Source organism: Elgaria multicarinata, chromosome 3 (assembly GCF_023053635.1).
Source record: "Elgaria multicarinata webbii isolate HBS135686 ecotype San Diego chromosome 3, rElgMul1.1.pri, whole genome shotgun sequence".
Classification (NCBI taxonomy): Eukaryota; Metazoa; Chordata; class Lepidosauria; order Squamata; family Anguidae; genus Elgaria; species Elgaria multicarinata.
The window spans coordinates 32,285,821-32,307,246 of NC_086173.1; the positions used below are offsets into that span (position 1 = coordinate 32,285,821).

At 41.4% G+C, this 21,426-nt stretch overlaps 2 protein-coding genes across 2 annotated transcripts in view; both read right to left on the reverse strand.

The window, feature by feature from the left end:
- LOC134394429 (thiol S-methyltransferase TMT1A-like) overlaps positions 1–21,426 on the reverse strand; it is a 161,993-nt gene that overhangs the window by 23,809 nt on the left and 116,758 nt on the right. The window lies entirely within an intron of this gene.
- SCN8A (sodium voltage-gated channel alpha subunit 8) overlaps positions 1,248–21,426 on the reverse strand; it is a 105,006-nt gene continuing 84,827 nt past the window's right edge. Inside the window, exons 22-27 of the mRNA XM_063119886.1 lie at positions 17,378–17,662; positions 14,183–14,236; positions 12,821–12,958; positions 11,619–11,723; positions 8,865–9,135; positions 1,248–5,023 (exon numbers count right to left, since the gene is read on the reverse strand). Of these exons, the coding sequence (XP_062975956.1) occupies positions 3,879–5,023; positions 8,865–9,135; positions 11,619–11,723; positions 12,821–12,958; positions 14,183–14,236; positions 17,378–17,662 (1,998 nt within the window). The 3' untranslated portion in view covers positions 1,248–3,878. The remainder of the gene's footprint in view (positions 5,024–8,864; positions 9,136–11,618; positions 11,724–12,820; positions 12,959–14,182; positions 14,237–17,377; positions 17,663–21,426) is intronic.

Below are 21,426 nucleotides of genomic sequence, written 5' to 3' on the forward strand. Positions count from 1 at the left end.
TTCTAGGATTTCCAGTCTTGTTTGACTCCTCCTCCCCCCAGTTCCAGGGCCTTATTCACTGGTTGTGACTTGAAGACCTCCCATTTCAATCCTACAATGCACCTTTTTGTTGATTGTCAGTCTGTTAAGAATCGCCGGGGCCCATTTAACCACACCTCCCAGATATCAGATTTTTTCTTCTTAATTCTACCAGTCCAAAAAGGTAAGTGAATATATAAGCAATAACTAATTTAAATATTCTCATCAAAACATAATTTCAACAAAACTCTATACAGTACCATTTCTGGTGGCAAGGGGAGTGAGAGATTCAAAAGTTGAGCATAAACAGTATCAAATGCATAGCAGCAATTGTATTAAAATAACATTGTCAGTTTTCAATTATTTTGAGATTTCTCTGGATGATTTATATTTTTGACCAGTTTTCTCTGAAAATTATTGACCGTGCTAGTTAAACTAATAGGCTCCTTTAATGCCAAATCCTTTGATTATATATATCTTTATATGGCATCTGTATATATCTCAATGTACCATTATATGATTGTTCATTTTTAAAAAAGTTTTCCCAGATGCTCTTAAGTTTTACTTAATGCTGATATATATAAAAATACAGAGTGAGTCTTCCAACATCTGTGAAGTCTGATTGATTGGGGTGATTTTTTAAACAAACAAAAACGAAAAATAAATAAATAGAAGAAATGTAGAACAAAAACTACAAAAATGTAGAAGTATTCATTTAAGTAGAAGGACGTAGCCACAGCTTCAAAGCTGTGGTTAATAACTTTTACTTTTAAGCAAAGCTAGTGTAATGTAAGAAAGTTCAAGTATCTCTAAATAATGACCCAATGTAAATATAGATAGCAGGGCATTTTTACTAAAAATTGCTTAATAAAATTTGACAGCACAAACACTACATGTACCAAGCTTTCCATATGGAACGGTAGTCCAGCTAAACAACATTTATGACATTTAGCCAAATCTTGCATAGAAGTGGTCAAAATATATTGCACATTAGAATCAAAATATAGTCTAAATATTTGTTGTTGTAAAGATAATTTTGCAATAAAGCTTTGCTCTGTGTATGGGACAATTTTTCCCCCTTTTGGGGGATGTACATAAATTGACATCATCTCAAAAGTGGAAAAAAGAAAGAGAAAAATGTATTATATATATAATCGAGAGATATAAAATTAAACATGGACAGTGGCATAAGCCAGAAGCCATTCTATTTAATTTTTGTAGTCCTTTGTTATTTACAAAAAGGCATGCCAATAAAATAAAATGATATATTACAGTATTTATAGTATTTGTTAAAAAGTTCAACCACACTTTTCAGCTTTTGTTGTTGTTGTTGTGCTGTTTACAATGTTGCCTGTACATATGCATGTAATTTTTATTTATTTTTATTATACACATTGTAGGAGTTAAGTGGGGTCAGACTAACAGGATAGAAATGTTTTGTTCCTTGTGATATCTGGTACAATAGAATTCTTCCACTGATGTTATGATAGCTAGACTATGCATTTAAAAAGACCAACTTGGCACAGATGTCTATCAAATGGCTTACTTTCTACACGACCTTAGGTTACGAGATTCTATAGAGCGAGCCTCTGCCGGTTATCTAAAAGGCGTTGCTACCTTTTGTTTGTTTTGCTTTTGGAATATTTTGAGTGGTTAGTTCTAAACTTTTTTTTTTTGCCCTTTTATAGATACTATTTATTTGGTCCACATTCCATCAGCTTGTTTCCTTTCATTATATCCTAGATATTCAGTTTACTACCAGACATTCTAAAATCAACTAGCAACATTGACACGCCTTCTCTTTAAGCTGCATGACTGAACACAGTCTTGGTTATAGTGCAATGCAACCTTTGGCCCATCAGCAAAAGCTACTCCCCAAACCTGTGCCCTGAAAGAAAGAAAAAGGCGACGACTGATTTATTGAAGGGTGACAAAATGGAACATTTTGAAAGATGCCCAGGTACTAACCAGAAACACAAAACTTAGTCCTCCTCCCCAGGTGAGACTCACATCAATTTAGATATCAGACTAGTTGAGAGGTAGCTCATTATCCCTACCTAAATTTGCAGGACTGTTAAAATTATTACTATACAATAATGTGGGATGAAATGCGAAGTTGGTGAAGGCACATGTCTTATACAACACCTATTCTCTTAGCACTGCGCCCAAGTCACACTGCTACTTTGCTCATCAAAAGTAAGATGATGTACTTCATGGTTATTTAAAAAAAGAAAAAAAGATCAGTTTGCTTTTCTTTGGGGGGAAAAATTCAGCTAGAGAAGCAAATAAAACAGTACAGCATCAATACAAGCTGCAGGAAATCTGCCAATGGAAGAACACTAAGTAGAGTCCACTTTTCCAGAAATCAGTTGGTGCCCCATTATTACATTTCTCACATCATAACATCCCAAAATGATGCAACAATTTGCATGTAAATATGGCACAGAATGTTGTTGACTCCACTTTCTTATCTCACCCCCACCCCTTGGGTTGCTTTATATGACTGCTCAAAATTGCACCTTTGAGAGATAATATGCTATTTCCTGTAGCACTTTTTATCTCCGATGGAAAAGTGTCTACACTGCAGAAGGGAGTCTGAAGAGTAATTGTAAATATTGCAGGATACAAAACTATTGGGTGGGTTTTCTTGAAGCCCTAAAGTTCTCCTTGACAGTGGCATTGTATTACAAACCATTCTTGAATGGTTTTCCCATTTGATGGGATTTTAGAGCAGCATTTTCAGGTTTTTCCTTTTTGTTCTGTGTGGTTTTTTTTAAAAAAGTGCGCAAAACATATATGGCTGCATGAAGGTTTTTAAACATATACATAAACAAGTCCCGTCCCCCCATTGGTTGGTTTCACTTTTTTTTCTTCCTAGGGGAGGGTGCATGGAAAGATTAAGAATTGGTAACTTGGTGAAGGGCATAGTTATAGCTAAGAAATTCTCCAAATACAGTGTGCCGTAGTCGGCGGAGTGCCTCGAACATATGGCTTAACGCACGGCCTGGACAGCGTATTGAGTGTCTTGTGGTTTTATGATTCCTCATGCATGATTCCTGATCACAGCATGCCATCATGCAAATCATTTCTATGCATTGAAACGAGCACAATTTTATTTTATTTTATTTTTGGAATCAGCCTGAGCAAGTTTGGCAGGCTGAAAACACCTGATTACCCCCATCTCTCAAACCTTGGTGAAGCCCATATAATAAAGAAGTATGCAGATAATAAATATCAAAGAAACTATGATGATTAAATGACACGGGCTAAATACGTGTCGTTTCATTTCAGCTTTTTGTTGTTGCTCGATTTGTTTTTTCTCCTTATTCTAATTTTGTTTTGTTTTTTGCTGCTTTAACTAAATGTCAAGTATGAAAATCTAGTTTTGCATGAACAAACCAACCCTTGAAAGTGATGATTTTTTTTTCTGGATTTCCTTTCAATAAAATGAGAAAAATAAAATCCACTTTGGCTGCTTTGGAAAAAATATATGAATCCTAAAGCAGCAGGTTTTTCTTAAGTGTGTGTGTGTTTTATTTTGCTTGTTTGTCCTAAGTTGCATTGACTGATGTGGAACATGCAGTATCCACCTGCCCAAACAGTATAAAATCCTTTTTTCGCCTTTGCATTGTTTCCTGTTTTTTTTAAATATATTTGTCTAGATGGGTCCGTTAAACAGGTGGTAGATCACTGCTTTGCGATGCAACATGGTCACACAGTAAGCAGACTATGTTTGGTATAAGATCTTCAGATAAAGTGTCTCCACAGCTGTTCGCTATTGATATATATTTTATCAGGAAGTTTGTAAACAATCTTTTCCGCTCACAAGTTTTCTACAGTTATTATTATTATGGATCATCTCAACATTTGGGTTCCCTGTCGTCTTTTTGCCTTTTTGCTCTTTCCCGTCTCCCATCTTCGGCCCTCTGTTTCTCTTTTTCAGGTTTAGTTACACTGTCATAAGATGGGAGGGATGCTGTGGATGGGGTGCCTTCTTTTTTCTCCCTGTTTGTCCCTCCGTTTTCCATCTTATTGGAGACATTTTTTCGGCAAATAAAGCCCCTCCTTACTAAGCGGGCCCTGTAAGCCCTCTGGATGACCACCGCAGAGACCTCTTCCTGCTTACGCCGTAGTGTGGTGGTGATGGGCTCATAAGACACTTTGGAAGGATTAGAAGCCACAAACCTCTCTTCCATCTGCTGCCTCAGGATGTCCAGTTCACCACTATCACCCAATACGCGTTTGGTGAAGGCAAACAGGATGTCCAAGCAATGGATCCTGTCCCCGCTCACCATCGGCAAATCCATGGCAATGAGTTCGATGGTGTTGGGCTTAGGGACGCGGAGAGGATGCTCCAAAGCATCTGCAAAGTCTGCCAATTTGCAGTATTCAATGAACTGTGTAGCATCAGGGTCAAACTTCTCCCAGATCTCATAAAAGGTCTCGAAGTCGTCTTCACTTAGCGGATCAGCGCTTTCCTCTGTAGCCACACTGAAGTTCTCTAGAATGATGGCAATGTACATATTTACCACAATCAGAAAGGAGATGATGATGTAGCTAACAAAGAAAAAGATCCCTACCGAGGGATTCCCACAGTCGCCTTTGAAGCCACTCCCAGGGTGCTCCTTGTCCAAATCACAGTCCGGAGGCCGATTGAGGATGGGCAAGAGCAGGCCATCCCACCCAGCTGAGGTAGTGACCTGGAACAAGCAAATCATACTGTTGCCAAAAGTTTCAAAGTTGAACATGTCATCAATGCCAGCCTCATGTTTGACATAGGCGAAGTTTGACATTCCAAAGATGGAAAAGATGAACATAACTAGGAAGAGCAGGAGGCCAATGTTGAACAAGGCAGGCAAAGACATCATTAAGGCAAAAAGCAGGGTACGGATCCCTTTGGCTCCTTTGATCAGGCGCAGGATACGGCCAATACGGGCCAGGCGGATGACTCTGAAGAGAGTAGGGGACACGAAGTATTTCTCTATGATTTCAGCCAAGAACATACCTTAAACAAGATGGGGGAAAACAACAACAGTATTAACACTTTAAAGTTATCTTTTACCAGAAGCATGCAGTAGTGGCCATACTTGGAGATGATATACAATACTAGGTAGATGACTGATTTCATCAAGACTGGCAGGCTTTATATCTTTATGTCATTTAATATTTGAGCCTTGATGAAACACCTAGCAGTCACATCAGCAAAATTCTCTTTGCAATGACACTTTTATCATAAAAGTATATGTGTTTGTATATATGCATGTATGTAAAACAACAAGCACAGTATATTGCTCATAAGAACGTAAGAAGAGCCCTGCTGGATCAGGCCAAAGGTCTATCTAGTCCAGTATTCTGTTCCCACAGTGACCAATAAGATGCTTATGGGAAGCCCTCACTCCATAGGAGATGAGCGCAATTGCACCCTCATGCTCATGTTCCCTATCTCACATTCTCTGGTACTGAAAGGCATAATGAATTAGATATGGGAGGTAATATATAGCCAGCATGACTAATAGCCATTGATAGCTTTATTGTTATCCCCAAACACATCTGTAATTTGGTAACAAAGGACACCAAACTGGGTAACAAATCCCAACATCCTCCATGATTAAATACATGCTCCAATCTATCCAGTAATAAAATAGGACAATCTCTCTTCCCGTCTACCTACCTTGAATTATTGGTTAAGTGCTTAAAAGACAGCAAGGAAGGAACAAGACTCACATCCAAGGAGGGACTTCCACAACTTTGATGCCACTGCTGACGAGGCCCTACCCTATATAACCACCTATTGTACTTTAGACAGAGAGGGTGCCTGGAGTGGGGTCTCCAAGGATGTGAATAATGTGTACGTAGGCTCATATGAGAGAAGGTAGTCCTTTATCTTGTTCACAGACCATTCAGGGCTTTAAAGGTCAACAACGCTGGTAGCTAATGAAATTGATACAAATTTGGGGTGCTTCAAGCATCAACAGTTAATAACCAGGAGTATTCTGTATTAGCGATTTCCAAGAACTTTCCAATAGCAGGCCAAGTTTAGAGTTTAAACTAATTGAACCCAAAGCAGAACAGTGGGGAAGTAAAGAAAGAGGCTTAACTCCCTTCCTTTCAGTCATGTCCTTGTTCAAAATCCCTTCCCAACACCCCCCCCACACCCCTGCACAGGTAGAAAAGCAGCTTTGAGGGCATGTGCAAGTAAGCAGCTGTAGCAGAAAGGGTTACATAAGAACATAAGAAGAGCCATGCTGGATCAGACCAAGGGTCCGTCTAGTCCAGCACTCTGTTCACACAGGAACCCACAAACAGGACACGGTGCAACAACACCCTCCCACCCATGTTCCCTCAGCAATTGGTGTATTTAGGCTTTCTGCGTCTTTTACTGGAGGTAGCACATGGCCATCAGGCTTAGGGTTAAGCAACCACCACCACCCGCCTCTATTCTTCTGAGTAAATGTGAAGTTTCCTGAGGCTGCTTTTGGTATTTTTTATTATAAGAGAAGGTGGAGTAACATTACACAGAATTATGCATAATTGCCTAGAGTGACCCATAGATTGCAATTCAAGAATGGGCATCATCCAGCCAACATTAAGCATTTCTAAGGGTCATTACAATGTATTAAAACATCACTCTCAGTGGAACTAATGAGACTTAAAAGTGCTTATAGTTGGCTTAAAGATGCCCTGTATTTGGAATTAAAAATGTATAGGAAGCCAGAATGTATTGTGTTTGCTTAAGTGATGTATTTATTTGGAAATAAAGAAGAGCAATTAAAATGAATGGACAGACAATTTCAAGTGATGTGACTATAGCCAGAAACTGAAAGGAAATGTTTCCATTTTTGACTTCTCCCTTTCCTTCCCACTTGTTTTTAAAACTAAAAAGGTAAAATGGTTTCCTGATGATTGGGATTGTTTCTCCTACTAAAAACTAAATACAATGGTTCTGATTCTATGAAGGCTTTCAGCCTCCTTTCTTGAGAGTTAAAAATGTTGTGGGGCTATGAATGGAAGCCCTGCCCTTAATGTCCATGGTTCCCTCTAAGACTATTGTTCGTTTATCTAAATGCACTTATAAGTCCCCTTCATACCTTGGTGCTAGACATTTGCGGGACAGGGGGCCTTGTGCAGACCCTCATTCATTACAGTCCTGCAGTTGCTCTAAATGTTTGATCATTAATCAACCCAATCCAGGGTCCTGCATATGCTTCAATACACCTGAATACAGACTTCCTCATTCATTTCAATGGAGGACTCAAGTACATGTGTGCAAAGGAATGCATGCAGAAGACTACTGCACGCTTATCAGAGCACACTGGAACTCCAGTGTTCACATGTAGTCTCCAGATCTGGACAAACAATCATAGAAACCTACACTCATGGGTTTGGGCCCAACTGTTTTGAAGGCTGTCACATCCGATGATGGAAATCCTCAAGCATTTGTTTCTGTTAATAATCACAATTCAAGGATTTTTCTGTTTCAGAGGGGTACAAGGCAAGGTTGCCCATTGTCTCCTTTACTGTGTGTCTTAGCTGTTGAACCTCTGGCCATTGCTTTTCATGCTAATTAGTATATCCAGGGCATACATGTTGGTCATACAAAATATAAAGTGGGCTTGTTTGCAGATGAAATGACCTCTCTATATAACAAACCAAATATCAGCACTACCAGAAATAACCTCAGTGTGACCCTGTTCAGACGATATGCTAAGGCATGGTGGTTAAGCATTTTGAGCTAAACACTATAGCTTAGTGTGTCGTGTGAACCATGACTTAGTGTGTCGTGTGAACCATTCCTAATCATAGTGGTCACATAACCACGGTTTAAACACAACCAATAACCCTTTGCTGCGAAAGAATTAGCAGTCTAACCATGGCTTAGTGTGTTGTCTGAATAGGCCCTACTTGGTGATTTGGGGCAAGCCTCTAGGTACAAAGCAAACTATTATAACTCAGAAATGATTAATGTCAGTTTATCTGCACAAGCCAATCTATTTCTTTTATTTAAAAAACATGTGTATTCCGCCCTATATCATTAAGATCTCAGGGCGGGGTACAGATAAGAATTTCCTTTTGTGTGGGTTACTATGACTTGCGACATTTGCGTGTCCATATCTCTTCCTCATTCCATAAACTTTATAAACTTAACAGTCAGCCATTGTACACATGAATTCACTCCAATGCTCAAAAATGGAGTAAGGATAAGTTATCATGGTCAGCTAGAATAGCTATATTAAGAATTAACATCTGGCCTAGACTCCCTTTCTTATTTCAAACAATTTCACTTTATCTATGTATTCCAATTCTGGCCAAATGGAATAAACTATTGTGAGATTTTATTTGGTCAGGATGGAAGCCAAGATTGAAGCGAGCAACTTTTAGCAGACCCCAGGGAAAAGGAGGCCTTGCAGTGCCAAATTTGGAATTATATTATGCTGCTGTTCAATTGAGATTCCTTGTAGGATGGATACATCCCTCCTCAGAGCACCAGTGGACACTTGTAAAACAACAAGCAGTGGGCAACTACCCTCTTGATGCCTTGATATAGGTCAGACACTGTGACAGACCTAAGTGCATCCAGTGATTAGAGACTTTATACTTACTTGGGAACACTGGTGGGGGAAAAATGGCTCCTGATCTGTTTCCACTAATATCAGTGTTGCATCATCCAGAATTTGCAGCACATAACAATTCCCAAGTTTTTTGTGTTTAGTTTCAACATTTGATGAAATTCAATTTCAGTATCACACTCAGCTTTTTTTCTTGTTCCCCATTTTGCAATGATGTTTTCTCTTTTTCCAAGCACATTGTGCTGTGTGTGTACCATGGAAAAATATCTATATACTCACCAACAATGGAGAGAATCACAACCACAAAGTCAAAAATATTCCAGCCAATAGTGAAGTAGTAGTGACGCAAGGCAAACATTTTCAGCACACACTCGCAAGTGAAAAAGATGACAAAGACAAAGTTGATCCAGTAGAGGATCTCTTCCATCTGCTTGCTCTGTGTGTCAGTCTCAACCATCATGGTCACCATGTTGAGGCAAATTAGCAGCATGATTAGTATGTCAAATGCTTGCTGGGTGACGAAATCGAAGACAGCTCCTTGGACTCTGTTCTGTTATACACAGTAAGTGGACATATGTATTAGTAATACTAGATTCACTATGGCCTGGTTTGCACGTAATGCTTATTCATAGTTAACCCATGGTTTGTTGGTTTATCCAGGGTTTGCCTGGCATACAATTGAGCAAATGGTGGTTTGTTTTCTCATTCCCTGAGTTGCTTGTTTCCCTCCTCCTTTGCCCGCTCCCTCCCTGTATTCCAAATGCCTTTGCAGTGCTGTAGTACTGGCATGTAGAACAGCAGGTGTTTTTTTTTTTTACAGTCTTGCCCATTGCCTCTGTAGCCTGGTGAAACAACCCATAAACAACTGACAGTTCTGGGTTCACACGTAACAACAACAACTCAGAATTTACTACTCAACTCCAAACCATTGCTTCTTTTTCTGGGTTGTTCGCAGTTAACAAACCATGATTTGTTATCAAGGCTGGGTTCATACATCACAACAACCCTAAATTCAACAATCCATGGTTTACACAAACCATGGGATAGCGTTATGTGCAAATCAAGTTTACATTGTATTTGGTTCACATGTTTATCCAGCCCAATAATCTTTCTATGGTAGAGGAGTGGGCTTATATGTTCACCGCCACCACACATAAAATGTATCATGAGATGCTGCGTTGAGACTTCACATGGAAATCCAGGAACATAAGAAGCTGTGTCAGCTCCGAGTCAGAGCATGGGTCCATTCAGCCCAGTATTGTCAATAGGGCTGTGCAAGCCTCGGGCCTCGGATTTGGAAATCCAAATCATGGAAGCCATTTTATGGCAGATCTGCTATTTTATGATGGATCTGCCATTTCCTTGCACAGCCCTAGGCCCTCATACAGCGTACAACTCCCAGCATGCAGTGCCTAGGAGGGCTGTACTAACCAGGACCCAGGAACAGAGGGCATACGTATATTCGCCACTGCCATCGGCCACTTCTCAACGCAATCGACGGCTTCTGTGTGTCATCGCCGGCTTCTGTGCGTCATCGCCTGCTGCCGCTGCAATTGAAACTACGCCAGTGACCCTGGTAGGGTCTCCACGTGTTTCGCAGATGCCCTGCAGCTGCCTGCTTCCCCCAAGAGCCATCCACTCTGGTAAAGGAAGTGGGCAGCTCTTGAGGGAAGCAGGCAGTTGCAGGGCATCTGTGGAACACGCGGGGACCCCTCCAGGGTCAATGGCATAGTCTCGATTGCAGTGAGGAGCTGGCAATGGCACAGAGGCGGCGGCGATCGCACTGAGGAGCGGGCGATGGCAACGCCGAGTACACATATGCCTTCTGTTCACGGGCCCAGTAAGTACAGCCCTCCCAGGCACTGCATGCTGGGAGTTGTACGCTGTATGGGGGGCCTAGGGTTGTGCAAGGAAATGGCGGATCCACTATAAAACGGTCTCCCTGATTTGGATTTCCGAATCTGAGGCCCGATGCTTGCACAGCCCTAATTGTCAACACTGACAGGCAGCAATGGCTTTTCAGGGTTTCAGGCAAGACGCTTTCCTCGCCCTTACTGAAGATGCCAGGAATCAAACTTGGGACCTTCTGCATGCAAAGGGGTACAGCCCCTCCTCACTGAGCCATGGTCCCATCTGCCTTATAAGATAATTTCAGCCTTTCCTAAGGGGCAGGTATTGCAGAAATTTGCCATCTGTGTGTACAGGCCTCTGCATGGAATGAACCCTTCACAATGTCACAGTAGAGGAGGTGTAATAAGGCTTGCTCCCAGGTATATGTGTACAAGCCTGCTTTTAGAAAGAGGGCTCCTAGTGCTACCAGTGAGAAAGCATTGTGCAGCTATTCCCCAGATTGCAGCTCAATTAACTTTGCGTTTATTTTTGGCTTTGTATTTAAATTGTCCTAACATTATGGCTTTGCTCAACTTTGTTGTCCCTGCCTGTCAAATGACACACCAGCCTTGCTTTCAAGTGTTCAGAGAGTTTCACATACATTATCTTGTTCTAATCCACACAATTCTGGAAGATAAATGATTGTCCCCATAACGGAGTGCAGAGCTGAGCCTAAGAGATCGTAGCTTGCCTAAAGCCATCTAGTGAGTTCGGGGTTGCTTCCAGACAAGGCTCTGGAAGCAGCCTCCGTCGATCTGCTTTATTTACAGAATTTTACTGGGGGTGGGGGTTGCCATCTTCCAATCATAACTCTCCCGTGTTTTCCCACTGCCATCGTTTTTCTTACCATGGAAAATCCTTTCAGGAGGAAAACATGGAATAACTGCACAATGCCTGCTGATTGTGAGTGCTCGGAGCCCTCCATCTGGAAGCACCCCAGGGCAAAGGTGAGACTTGCAGAAGGTCCCTCGTGGTCTATAGCTCAATGCCTTAGCCACCACACCATGCTAGCTCTTAACAGAACTGTTCCAAAAGCAAATCTCAAAGAGAAAGAGGAGCTATTGTATGTCCTGGAGAAAAATGTGAAGTGTCTGGTTGAAGTTAAGAAAGAATAATATCCTGGGAATAAAACTGAACACTCACCAAAGGCCTTGGAATTGGCTTTTGAGGCTTTTTGGAACCCAGTTTTTTCATGGCATTGTAGTATTTCTTCTGCTCCTCTGTCATGAAGATATCCTGACCTCCAAAGTAAAGGAAGGGAAATAAAAGGAGGCTGGTTACAATCTGTTCAGCTTTGTCTATAGATGAAGGTATAGCCAAAATGGGCAGGATTTTTCCTTATTCTATGTGGTATCTGCTGGAGGAAATTACATGGTCTCTGACAGACAGGATGAGAGACTATGGGCTTTTCTACATGAAGCTGTTAATCCACGGCATCTTTTGGTTTCATTGCAGAATTGAGATCTGAGTCCTACACAAGGAGTGTTTCCTTTCCTGCTTTCCCGCTACATAACCTCTAGGTGGCACTGTGGTATAGCAGAACAGCACAAATACATACATTGAAATAGTGTTTCCTTTCTGCCATCAGAAATAATTTCCCCTGCTCTAAAAAAAAAACCTCACCAAAAGTGCTGTTTACAAACAGAAGCAAAACTGGAGGGTCATGGCATTGTCTAAAGAACCCATAAATCTGTGAGTAGGGAATAATGAGTGCACAATAAATGTCTCATGTAGTAAAGCCCTATGTCATCTCATTGGTCCTGCGGGACTAAGAATTTATTTAGTCCTCTTGTAGAAACTTTTAGATCTAAGGTCCAATTCAGAAGTTCAAACTGGTGTAATAGATGCTTGAAATGGAACGGTATGAAGTCAGCTCGTTTTTGTGATGCATGACTTGTGTTAACTTGTATGGGCATGTTTCATTCTAGTCTGGGAAAACATTACTAAGGGTGCAATCCTGTGCTGGTTTGGACAGGAAAAAAGTCCTGAAACTCCCAGCATTCCCCAATTTACATGGCTGGCTGGACAATGCTGGAAGATGTAGGACTTTTCTCTCTCCAAATATGCACAGGATTGCACTCCAAAACAAAAACATTTATATGAGGGGGCATGAAAGTTCTATATGTATGTTTAATCTGTGTTGACTCATTCATACTTTCATGCCATTCAAGAATAATTCTAAATTTTTGATTAGCTGAACATTTGCAGGAATTCTTTAGAAGATAATTCAGAAGGCATCTTGGATTTCTCTCTCTTTAGCTGTCAAAAAGAAGAAAAAAAGTGGGCAGCAGGGGGAAGGAGGGAGGGGAATCCGGTATGCTAGTCACTACGAAAAGTTGACCTATCTTTTTCTTCTGCTGATTGAAGTTGTCAATAATGACACCAATGAAGAGGTTCAAGGTGAAGAAGGATCCAAAGATGATGAAGATGACAAAGTAGATGTACATGTAGATGTTGTCCTCATACTTGGGCTGCTGATCTTGCTATATGCACAAGAAAAAAAAAACATATTTCAGAAACTGGAATCTGTAAAAGGAATCTGTAATTAAGGTTTGAATCAAGAGGCACAAGGGCTTAAAATGCTTCTTGGAAATCATTCTGATTTACACTGTCAAAAATCTGACAATCAGATAGGAATCCTCAACCTTTTCGGATTGGTGGGCACATTTGGAATTTTGAGACAGTGTTGTGGATGGTGTTACAAAATGGTGACTGGGGGACTTGCCCACTCACAAAATGGCTGTCTTGAGGCTAAAAGAAAAGTGACTTGCCCAACAATTTAAGTACAAGGCAAAGGTGGCGGATGATTTCCAAAACACAAAACCAATCTTTTGAACCCAGAGTTCTGCTTCAAAGCCCATTTCACAGAAGGCAAACTGATGAGGCACAGAGACAAATAATTTGGCCAAGAAACTAAGTACAAGGCAGAGGTGGGTTCTGAGCTCCAAATGATAAATCACATATTTGTCCCTACAAAGGACAACAAAATACCCATTTTGCAGGCAAAACACCAACCAGGACCAGACATCCCCTGCCGCCCCACAGCCACCCCCAGGCAAAACACACCACGCCGAAACAAACTACAGGTAACTTGTGTGTATAATGCTTGTATGTGTGTAAAATCAACGCAGCAGCACTGTGCACCCACCCCAGAGCTTTCCATGCATTTAGACAGCCTCTTGGAAATAAAGATGGCACTACAGGCCAGTGCTTCACTTTGCAGCAGATCAGCTCCCCCGATTTTTCTTAATAAGGAGGGGCAGGGAAGCCGCCGGGCGACAAAGGAGCGATCTGCAGCCACTGGAGCACCCATGGGCACCGTGTTGGAAAACCTAGAGATACACTCTCAGAAGGTATTACCCCTTTTCCACCCCCGACCCAAAATTCCATTAGGATCCAAAGTGTACAAAAACTGCAGCGGGAGCCAGTTTTGTCATTCACTTCAATGACGCAGGAACCTGCAGCACCTGAATCCACAAGGCTTTGCCTGCACGTCCTAGGTGCCGTAATGCATTTTACATGCACACAGTGGAGGTCCTGTACACTCAAGGAGCTGGATTGTACAATGCGCACAACTTTTCCTTTGCCCTGTGATTCTCAGTAGCTATGACACTGCAAGGTAACCTCCCTTCTGCATATAAAATAATATGGTGATAATTGATTTTTAAAGCAGCTATACAATAACAGACAGCATGGATATACTTTACCTTTCTAGAATCTACTGCAGCATACATTATATCCATCCAGCCTTTAAAGGTAGCCTATGGAAAAAAGCACGCACATATAGATAGATATTTTAGAGGAGAGAGCTTTTCCTTTTAAAATATAAAATGGAACATGATGTGAACAGTGTGAAATAATGTTCATAGTCCACACCTCTTGGGAGGTTTTTTGACACAAAGAATTTGAATACGATTTAGCAAGCCATGGTTGTTATTTTTTTTACTTAAGCCTATTGATATTAATTTATTACATTTCTATTTCACTCTTATCTTCTGAGAAGCCTAAGGGGATGTACATAGTTTCCCCATTTTATCCAGAAAGCAACTCTGCAGAGTAGTCTGAGACACTGATTGGCCCAAGGTCATCCCCCCTGTCCAGATGCCATCTTGGTCTAGTATCTGTTCTCCCTGGGAATATCTTACAACTCTTTTCACTTTATGTGCTTGAGAACCACTGATTCCATTTGCATCTTCTTTTGGCCACCGGGCCCTGTTTGCTTTTCCTTTGGGGTAGCAGAAGTCTTCTTTGCAAACTTTATATAATGAACTATCTATAAATAATCAATGTATATAGTGCTTGTTTTTTTTGTTTTTTTACAATTACAGGTCTATGAGCTGTGTATATTTTAAACTGCTTTTCGGGAATCTCCTGTAAGATTTTTAAAAAAATATTCAGAAAAAAAACCCTGAATAGTTTTGAGTGTCATGGGGGATGTCTACACCAGCCATTTATCCTGGGTTGGTCATGTGGTTGTCCCTGAGCATCCAAATGATGCACAGGGGATCCCGGGGTCAACCAGGGACGACCACACTTTCCCCGAAATAACTAGGACCGCTGTTCTCCTGTTTTTTACAGCAGTCCCAGGACAAACCCAAGGTCTGCAGGTGGTGTGTGGCATGAGCTCCTGGGTCCTACCTGTGAGTAGCGGGGCTCCTTAAATGTGCACAGAGTTGTGGGGGCCCCTCCATGCCCGTCTGGGGTGGGGGGCAGCATTTTCACCATCCCTGGGATAGCTCTCAACGGTTTTTGGCAGTTTTTTTTTGAAACACACACACACATACAACAACAACTTACTTTTGGCACAGGATCATGCCTGTGCCATTACACAAATGTCCCCATGTTTTAAAAAAGAAAAGAACACTGCGCTGGAACGTCCCTCTTTCCTTCCTGGAGGACTCACTTCCATTTAGACCCTGGGGAATGATCCCAGAAGTGGAAAAGCCCAGGATCATCCCTCCCCACCCCTGGAATGCCTGCAGGTGTTAGCATGCCCTTAATCATGCATCTTGACTTTTAGCTAACATTGTGCATCTTATTCATATTTTTGCTTGGTGTGGGCATCTTGTACAGCTCTGAAGGCCGCATGTAATGTTGGGTAGGCAGCTGGGGCTTTGCATACCTGCACATGTGTACACCCACTCATTTCAGTTCCCTACATCCTGAGCCAAATTGCTGGGATGAGGGATGGGCTTTAACCTCACTCTTCTCACAGTGAGCTTGAACCAAGTTGCTGGGATGGGGGTGAGGTTAAAGTCTGCCCCCCCTCCGCCATCATCCCAGCACTCCTACTTATGATAGCTGGGAGCAGGGAGAGGTATTATTCCCACCTTCCTCCCAGCAATTGTGTTGGGAAAGAATGTATGCGGGGATGACTCTCCTTGCGTCTGCTCTTGGGTCTGCCGGGAAACAGGGCACATTCCTTTGATAATTCGTTCTTCAAATGAACACAGAGGAGGCTCAACTGAGGAGACTGAAAATGGAAGCTACTTCTCTCTGGAATGGCCTTCTCCAGTGCAAGTTAGGTCAGCAGCTCTCTTATTCAAACAATAAGTAAGATGAATCGAAAACAATGACCGAATTTGCACAATGAGAGTATGCAGGAGCATGTGGGTTCCTCATTGTTCACCAGCTTCCAGTGTGCTAAACAAGCCAAAGATACCCCTGGGCTTTTTGTTGTGATGTGTGAACCCAGAATTCTGGGTTGTTGAGGCAGAAACAACCATGAGTTTTTACCCATGATTTGTTCTTAAGATGTTTTTTTTCTCCCTCAACAATCCAGAGTTCTGGGTTCAAATGACACGATGACCATCCCGGGACATGATGACCATCCCGGGGCAATCCCCTAAACATGCCTGGGTTGTTTAGCACACCAGATGTGGGTGAGGGGTCAGGCGGCAGCACACTCACACAGCACACTTACTCCTGTGTGCTCCCATGCAAATCTGGTCATTCTTTCAAACCTGTGACAATCCACTGATGCTAGGCAAAGTTTGAAGCAAAGCATCAGCAAAGGCTGTTAATCCTAGAAACCTTAATTTAGAAATCTGCTCCATCTACTTGTCCTAATAGGGTTCAGGTGGGGAGTGTTTGTGTCAAGGCTGGCCCTGGATAGGGTGGGGTATTGTGGTATCTACACTGCCCAATGTGCTATATATGCCCACAGCATCCTTGTCCAAGATTCTTAGACTGAGTCTTGGCACCCGCCCATTCTTAGATCACAGTGTTGGGTTATCTGGTTCAGCATGGGCTGAATAGCAACTTTTTGAATGTCAAACAAATTGGCTTAACTTTGCAGCTTTTTTCACCTATTCTACACTGGATACCTGGTGGGGTTTGTACAGTTCATGTTCATGGGCTCTCAGGAAAATTAGGGATTGGATAGATCGCAATGGCAAGGCTGCATGGGAAAAGTAGCACAGATAGATGACAACGTAGGTGAGGACTCCAAGGAATCTTTAAGGTGATAGGGTTAGGGATTATCCTAACCATTATCTGGCTGGCATGCATGAAATTCCTTTCCCCTTCCCCTGTCCCCCCTTTAACCAGACCTATGTTTCATTTATACAGTCACAAGACAGCACTATTGTTTGTTTCTTCTTTTAGTGTGATTTTCTCTTTTCATGCTGAAACAGAAAGGGGGTCTTTTCTTACTAGTTTTCCGTTTCAAATCAAGCCGTGGAAATCCTTTCAAAGTATGAGACAGGCACTGGAGGTTTACAGTGTCATGTAATCGACCCGGAATGTTCCATGAGGGCCAGTCATGGTACTATCAATTGCTCGTTTAGAGACAGCCCAAGTTTTCACACAGAGAAGTCAATTTAGGTTTCCAACATTGTTACAACTGTGAAACTATATGCAACGTCTACCAGGATCAGTCAAGCTACAAAGGCAGAACTTACAATTTGCAGAAGGGCCAGATACCCTGCACCAACATTGTCAAAGTTAATCTTTACATTCTTCCACCGGATCTCTGTGTTGTTGGGATCCATCAGTCTCTCACAGTCTGACTTGTTGTAGACCTCTTCTATCTCGAATCGATACTCGGACGTCTCATTAAAGCAGTAATGATACTTCCCAGCAAAAAGATTAACCCCCATTATGCTGAAAATCAGCCAGAAGATAAGGCAGACCAACAAGACATTCATAATGGATGGTATAGCACCCACCAAGGCGTTCACAACTACCTGCATTGGAAGGGGGAGGAAGGAAGAGAGATTTCAGTACAGAAAAAACAAAGTTGTAGAAGCAAAACATAAATGTGCCTAGTTTTAGTGGGGGGAATTGAAAGCAGGGCTAGTCACAAACATCTATTTTAATTCAAAAAGATCCCCTCTGTCCATCTTCCACCATTTTCAAAAACAATCCGTTACATTTCAAAAGAAATTTTGGTAACTATTTTTACCCCTTTGGTCATTAAGTAATTATTTGGTGGAGGAAGAATAAGATTAAGAAAAGGTGGAGACCTCCATATTGATAACAACAGGACTCCTCGCTGACTCCAACAACTAAGTCAGATAATAATATTTGTTGAATCAGACAGGTGTAAAAAAATTCAGCCAGCAACCATTCCCCACTTTAAAACCAGACTTACAGAATGCATGGGCCCTATGTATCCTACTCCCATGAAGATAAACGAGGAAATTTGAGGCACTGATTTCAAATGGGAGTAGGAATGGGTACCAAAATTGGTCTCCTAAGACTTAGCAGTGACTTAGTGTACAAAAAAATCAAGAATGTATATATTATTTGATAAGCAAGGCCAACCATATCCGAAGAGCTGAGCATGCATGTTTGCAAGCTCAAAAGGAAAAGCCATATTCCCTCCTCTGAAACGCAATAAATGGAAACTAGCGATGTTTTATAGGGCTTCCTTCTTTCCCTCCCTTCACTTCCCCCATTGTCTCTAGAAGTGGTATTTTTACAATGTCCATGAAGAAAAACTGATATGAGTCAGGCTAGTTGTCATTTAAATATTTTATTAGGATTGCCCATATTAGAAAAAAACAATTAAGAACCTGCTTTATATCAAGTCAAACCATTGGTCCATTCTAGCTCAACATTGTCTGTTCTACTACCTGCAGTGGCTCTCCAGGGTTTCAGACACTGTGCCCGGAGATGCCAGGGATCGAATCTGGAATCTGTTGCATGCAAAGCATGTGCTCTACTACTGGGTTACCTCAGCCATTTCAGTTTCCCTTCTAAATAGAGTTCTCGCCAGTGTTTTCTGGGTACTTCAGAGTCAGGTCTTTGTCTTTTAATTAAGACTTATTCTGCCCCATTACCTGCGATAGATGTAATACCTATTACGACCCCATTACCAGGCGATTCCACTTCTTAGAGCCAAACTGCACATTACATAATAGTATAGCATAGCATGTAGCTAAGGGTTAGTTTTATTTTTATTTACTGTAATGTAAGCTCACAGACTCGATTTGAATTGGGACCACCGCTTTCTGAGAGAGGAAGATAAAACCTTCCTCTCAGTGTTTTCCCCAAATCCCCTTCCACGAGGAAGGAATTCATGGGAGGTGGGGGGAAGCCTCTATTGCCATCAACTGATGTTGTTTTCTTTTGTTAACCTCCCCACGAGGGGGTGTTCCCAATCCAAATTGGGTTTCTGCACGCTTACAGTAGAGTAAATAAAAAGAGACACCTGAGTTCCACAATTAGCATAATGTGCTGTTTGGCTCTTTCAAACTTATTTACACTTCAGCCAAGAGTTTACTGGACTTCTTTTAGATGGGAGGTTCACACAAGCCTCCTCCACGCATTCGAATACTCTTTTGCAAATACATCAGCAAACGCATGGAGCACTTCCCCTTAAGGCCAAATGTGTGGATGAAGGGGAAGCATTATTGCAACAGGCATTGAGTTGTGTGGCTGCACTGCATGTCAGCCATGGGGGTGGGTGGGTAGCCCACACAGTCCTGGGATCCCCTTCCTGCATTCTTTCAACATATGTGTTTGGGTGTTCATGTGAACCTCTCTACAGTGAAATAGGATTAACTAGGCCACTCTGATGTACATTGCGTGATTACTTCTTTAAGTGTCAGCAGGCGGCGCCATTGCTGTACATAATTCTGCTGCAAGTTACAGAAAGAAAGGGCAACATTGTCAGTGGCCACATCATTCACCACAACATACATAGGTGTGTGTGTGTGTGTGTGTGTATATATATATATATATATATATATATATATATATATATATATATATATATGCAATGTGTGAACCAAAAAACATTGCAACAAAAAGTCGATTGATTTCTCTGCCTTCATTCTAAATCCCGGATCCTCATATGAACCTCAAAATCTGTCCCTTCTAATTCCACAAATCACCTGAAACAGGGCAAATAGGGAAAATGTAAATCAATACAATTATTTGCCAAGTAATGTGACTTCATAACTACACTACCATTGGGTTTTTTTCTTTCATACAGGAGGACTGAAGCTCTCGTGCTCTTCTACTTATTCTCTTAAATAAATGTAACCAATCTACACTTTATCTAGACAATTTTTTTCAAAACCATCACCAAAACTATTATGAGAGAGGGAACATGGCTTTTTGTGTGACGACTGTGTATTAGAAATTGTCATGCATGTTTCATAGCAATATTGTCCGTCCCCGCACCCCAATATAAAGAGCTGAATATTTTCTTTAAAATGTAAGTTATTGAGGCATAGAGAAAAGCAAAGAACTACATTTAGTGCTTCTTAGCAAAATCATTCCAGTTGTTCTTTTATTTTGGCTCAGATGGATTTGTATTGTTTGCGATGGGATGTAGGTTTGAATCAGGGGTAGTAACAAGGATGGGAAAACGTTGCAAAGTAGCCTAGTAAGTTAAATCCCTTTCATTTTTTGTTTTGCTAAACTAACAAACGAACATAAAACTCCTCTTACTCTACATGGGTGTAAATCACTTAATGTTGCCTTCAAAATTGCTAGCTGAAAATAGTTGTCCAGACTTAGATCAGATCTGTGACCCATCTAGTTTATAAGCCTTTCTCCATCAGTGTTACATCCAGCAGTTGAAAGATGTCAAGAAATTATAGGTATTTCAGACAGGGAAGCTGAAATTTCTGAGATTTTATGTCCCACTGGAAACAGCCAGTCCTTCCTTGAAACATTTTTGCCATGATCCAGCAGGGGGGATCTACGCATAGAAGAAGGGTCCTGCACATGACTTCTCTTGCTGGATAAGAAACTTCTGTAGATCAGAGAAGATGCAAATCCACATCTAAAGTAAATAACACTGAATTCAAGGGGTCTTAGTGTACAACTGGAATTCTAAACATACTTACTAGGAAGTAAGCCCCATTGAAAAAAGTAGGACTTTTACTTCAAGGTAAACATGAATAGGATTGTGCTGTTAATCTCATCCAGTTTCATGTCTGGGCTGGGGCTGCTTCCAAAAGGCACAGAGCAACTATTCCACCTTTCTTGTCTTGACTGATTTTTTTGTGGTCGGAAAAGTGATGGAAGAAGGAAATCACGGTTTTACACATGGAAGATGACATTGGTGAGACCGTCCGTAAGATTCTGGGAATGAGGCAATGTGATGACATAATAAAAGCCTCACATGGAAGCACCCTGGCAAACAGACACAGAACCTAAAAACAATTGGGCATAATCTAGACACAGTTTTAAGTTCCACTGCAATTAATGGTACTTCTACAACCATAACTTTCTCAGGACTGGCTAAATCCGCAGTTACAAATACAAATCTCAGATTTCAGACTGCATATTGCATATCTGAATGCTTCCCAATGTAAAAACACAATTTCTTCCCCAGCAGGAGGAGAATGTTAAAGCAAGAATCATCTTCCTTATGCATGTTTTAGATAGAAAGGGAGATTCTGATGTGAGGGATAATTCAAACACGTGATTCCAACTTTCAGCCTGAAATTGTGCAGTCCTAGAAACTGTGCACCATGTGATTTATCTATAT